This window comes from Cryptomeria japonica, chromosome 10 (genome assembly GCF_030272615.1).
Source record: "Cryptomeria japonica chromosome 10, Sugi_1.0, whole genome shotgun sequence".
NCBI classification, from domain to species: Eukaryota; Viridiplantae; Streptophyta; class Pinopsida; order Cupressales; family Cupressaceae; genus Cryptomeria; species Cryptomeria japonica.
This window is the reverse complement of record NC_081414.1, coordinates 319424126-319428062: the sequence shown is the minus strand read 5'-3', so window position 1 is coordinate 319428062 and position 3937 is coordinate 319424126. Positions and strand designations below refer to the sequence as shown.

The window sequence follows — 3937 nt, the reverse complement described above, 5'->3', positions numbered from 1 at the left end:
CTATTTTTCTATTGTATTTTTACTATGCATGTCCATATTTGCTAGTTTTCATGCTTTTTTGGTTATTTATGTTTCATATTTGATATGACCTTTATCTTTTGACTCTTGACTGATTCATTGTAATGGATTCAAACTCTAAATTAATCCCATTTTTTTATCAATGTGAAAAATAATTTGATATTCAAAAAACTAATTTACACACATCTAATTCGATAATTTTAAAAAAGACAATTTTGAAAGAAATTTTTTTTAATAAACACAATTTATTGAGATACATTTATCGTGGTCCATATAAGCACAAGTTCGAAGGGTTTGCATCTTTAGATGGTAAAATTTAAGCATAGGAGTTAAATGCTCCCATATAACCACACATTTGAGATCTTTATATGCTTTATGTTGGCCACATAAGCATGCATCCTATGCTTGCTTGTTAATTTAATCCATGTTTTTTCGAGTTAAATGACTGAACATTTTTTCCTATGTGAGTGCAATATTGTCTCTTCATCTTGTTTGTCAATGACTTCCAACGAACTTTATTTAATCTAATATATTTTTAGTTGGATTTTGAAAAATTAGTAAAAAAATTGAAAAAAAAAATGAATGATGAAAGATTTTAATGAAGTCAGCTTTGCAAACTTAAAATAAACTTTTTAAGTGTTCATTTCATTTTCTCATTTCAATAGAGGGATTTTGCCAGAAGTCTGTGGGCTCACAGTATGTTATAGGCGAAAATCTTTCACGATTCAGAAAGTTTTCTCAGCGTAGCGAAGGTAACTCTAGAATCTGCTTGTTTCACTTTTCTTTCTCGTTTCTAAGTAAAACCTTCAACGAATATTTACGTACGTGATATATTGCATTTCTCCGAATGAAGCCTTAAAATTTTCCTCCAAAACATCACTATGGACTGTATGTGCGCATGGCTCTCCTTCAGTTTGAATGTTTTAGTGTAATTTTGAAAAATTTTAAATTAAAATTTTTGTTTCAAACAAAATGCCGTGGATTTCTTTGATTAGTTTTTGTTTTCTTTATTTTTCATATTTTAACTTATTGATATTAATAGCAGGGGTTTTCTTAACATCTACCTGTTTTCCTGAAAATTTTACTAATTTCAGCGAGAATTGTCATTTTAGCATCTAAACCTGATTTCACAAATGTATGAATTTTTACTTCTACCCATATTACACAAGTAGTTGAATTTTATCTTCTACCCTTATTTCACTGACAGTATGAATTATACCGTTTAACCTTAATTACAACGGTAGTAGGTGTTTTACTATCTGCCCTAATTTCAGAAGCAAAGGGAATTTTACCACTTGCTCCAATTTCACACGTAGACGGAATTTACCCACTTATCCTAATTGTACATCCGTAGGGAATTTCACCACTTGCCCTAATTTCACAAGTGGGAATTTTACAATTTGACCTGATTCCACAAACAGCAGGAATTTTATCGCTTGCCCTATTTTAACAGCAGCCGGAATTTTACCACTTGAACAAATTGCACAAGGACCGGGAATTTTGCCATTTGCCCTGATTTCACAAGCAGCGGAATTTTTTGTATTTTCCGTTTATCCTAGAACTCACTAGCATTAGGAATTTTTACCACTTACCCCGATTTCACTAGCAGTATGCATTTTACCATTTACCCTGATTTCACAAGCAGGAGAGATTTTGCCATTAACTCTAATTTTTGTTAGCATTGAAGATTTTACACTGTAATCGAGTAATTATCTAAAATTCATCGATCATTCCCAAGTGTAGTGATAATTTCGGATTAACAGAAGAAACTGTACACATTTTAGTAAAATTTACTTTGATTTTTAAAATTTGGAATTTAGAATTTAGAGTACAGCAGCATGCAAACTAGTTACCATCTATTTCAATCGCAAAAGTAGCGTCACTTATGCGGGTTATCTAAATTTTACATGCAGTAGTTAGTTGGTTATTGTACTTTGGTTTATATGCGTTGAAATTTCTTTTTTCTTTTTTAGTACTGTGTTTGCTCACTCGATAGAATATTTCAGGGATAGATATTAAACTGCTCCTGATCTAAAGTTCTCATCTCTATCAGGGCACTAGTGCTTTTGAGCTGGAGTCAAGCAAATCCTCTTGCCAGGTTGGCAGAGGCGAGAGCATTGAGGTTATAATATTTGCAGAGTTGTTGTAATTCTTGCTGCTATTAGTTGTAATCTATGCCTGGTATCAGCTGCTAGAGAATTTATCTACAGCTAAGCACTTGAGCTAGAGTTTGAGATCTGAACCTCACCAGCGCAAAGCCAAAAGTCAAAGAATGTCTAGCAAGGAGGAGGAAGCAACACAGGCAGCTGCAGATCGGATAAAGGCTGCTGCAAAGGGTCTCAGCCACACACAAGCCGAACAAGCATTGACTGCTTCCACAAGCAATGCAAATGCATATGTACAGAAGGGAGAAGGGCCCAGTCGATGGCAGGAACGTAAAGAAGCAAAACGTCAGATGTATTTGATGAGTACCGAGAAGGCTGTGAAATTGGGAGTCAGGAAGGATTTGACGCTAGGAGCTTCATCTGAAGGTGCTATTCAGCACTGCCAGAAATGCTTTCAACCTGGTCATTGTTCTTATGAATGCAAGAATGATAGAGTTCACATTTCTTATCCCTCCAGGACACAGCAACTTAAGAATCCAAAACTTAAGATGAAAATTTCAATTTCGTATGAGTTGAGCAATTTCGATAATCCTCAGAATGCATTGGATCTGCAGCATGGTTTGAATAGAAATCAAGCACCAGAAAAAGAAGATGCCAGAAGAAAGAACAAGGATATGTGCCATAAAAAGAAGAATAAAAGAAAGCGATATTCAGATGATAGCAGCAACAACAGTTCAAGTGAAGCATCTGTGTTTTCAAGTGGTAGTGATATTTCCACTGAAGTCTCAGACTCTGAGTCAGATACATCTGAATCCAATTCAAGTGATAGTGAGGTTTCATTGGAAACATCTTTTGATTCAGATTCTGAAGAAGAACGAAACAAAAGAAAGCACAGGAAGAGGGGGAATCAAAAGTATAGTTCCTTGGAGACTGAAACAGAGTCTGATTCTGATTTTGGAGATTGCCGGAGGAAGAGAAGGCAGCATCAGAAGAGGCGTCATGGTAGATGATGATGCTATAATGTAAGTAGTTTGGTTGAGTGAGCTATCTAGTGGACTTCTTAGCATATGATTATGGGCTTGATTAAGATGATGATGGTGTAATTATTTTAGATAACAGTTTTTTTTTGTTGTGCTGCTAGCTAGCTGGTGTGTTTATATAAAGTTCAGTCATTATTTGTAAGTCAAATAAAAAATGTTTTTCCAACATTGTCTTTATACAATTACAGTTCCCTTCTTAATGGCTGTACTGTTTTAAAAAATAAATTGAGAAGGTATCATTCACATAAAACATCAACCGATCTCACATGTGGTCTGTGGTTTTCCTAAATTTTCGGGGGACAGATGCTTACACAAGATTTACTAAATGAAATAATAAATACAGAATTGAGAACACACTACACATCTGATAATTGATCACAATGCCAATTGTCAAATTATTTATTCATAAATGTTAATGATCATTAATTGATAATTTATAAATAAAAAATGGTTTATATGAATATGATAATAATATGGCAGCTGCTAGCATACAAAGTTTCAAATTTCAATGTACAAATGAGCTTGAAACCCAAACTAGAGTCTACAAGTGACTAACATCAAAATGTACAAAACTAAATAATAAATAAAGAATTGAGAAGACACTACACAGCGGATAATTGATAACAATGTCAATTGTCAAATCATAATTTATAAATGTTTATGATAAATTAATAATTGATAAATCAATTTGTTTTTTTGGATATGATAATATCATAGTAGCTGCTAGAATTACAATGTTTCAAAGTTCAAAATATAAACAAACTGAAAACTTAA

At 33.4% G+C, this 3937-nt stretch overlaps 1 protein-coding gene across 2 annotated transcripts; it reads left to right on the top strand.

Moving 5' to 3' along the window:
* The first annotated feature begins 542 nt into the window (after positions 1-542).
* Positions 543-3329, top strand: LOC131036715 (uncharacterized). 2 transcript variants are annotated; one of them, XM_057968677.2, is made up of 2 exons: positions 543-770; positions 2072-3329. In XM_057968677.2, the coding sequence occupies exon 2, from the start codon at positions 2291-2293 to the stop codon at positions 3131-3133; it is 843 nt and encodes a 280-aa protein (XP_057824660.2). In that variant the 5' UTR covers positions 543-770; positions 2072-2290; the 3' UTR covers positions 3134-3329. The 2 variants fall into 2 exon arrangements, with proteins under 2 accessions (XP_057824660.2, XP_057824661.2); XM_057968678.2 differs by having other exon boundaries at positions 2025-3329.
* Positions 3330-3937: the final 608 nt, after the last annotated feature.

What these genes read in the sequence shown, in the direction of transcription:
- LOC131036715 (XM_057968677.2), top strand. Translation starts at nt 2,291, where the DNA reads ATGTCTAGCAAGGAGGAGGAAGCAACACAGGCAGCTGCAGATCGGATA.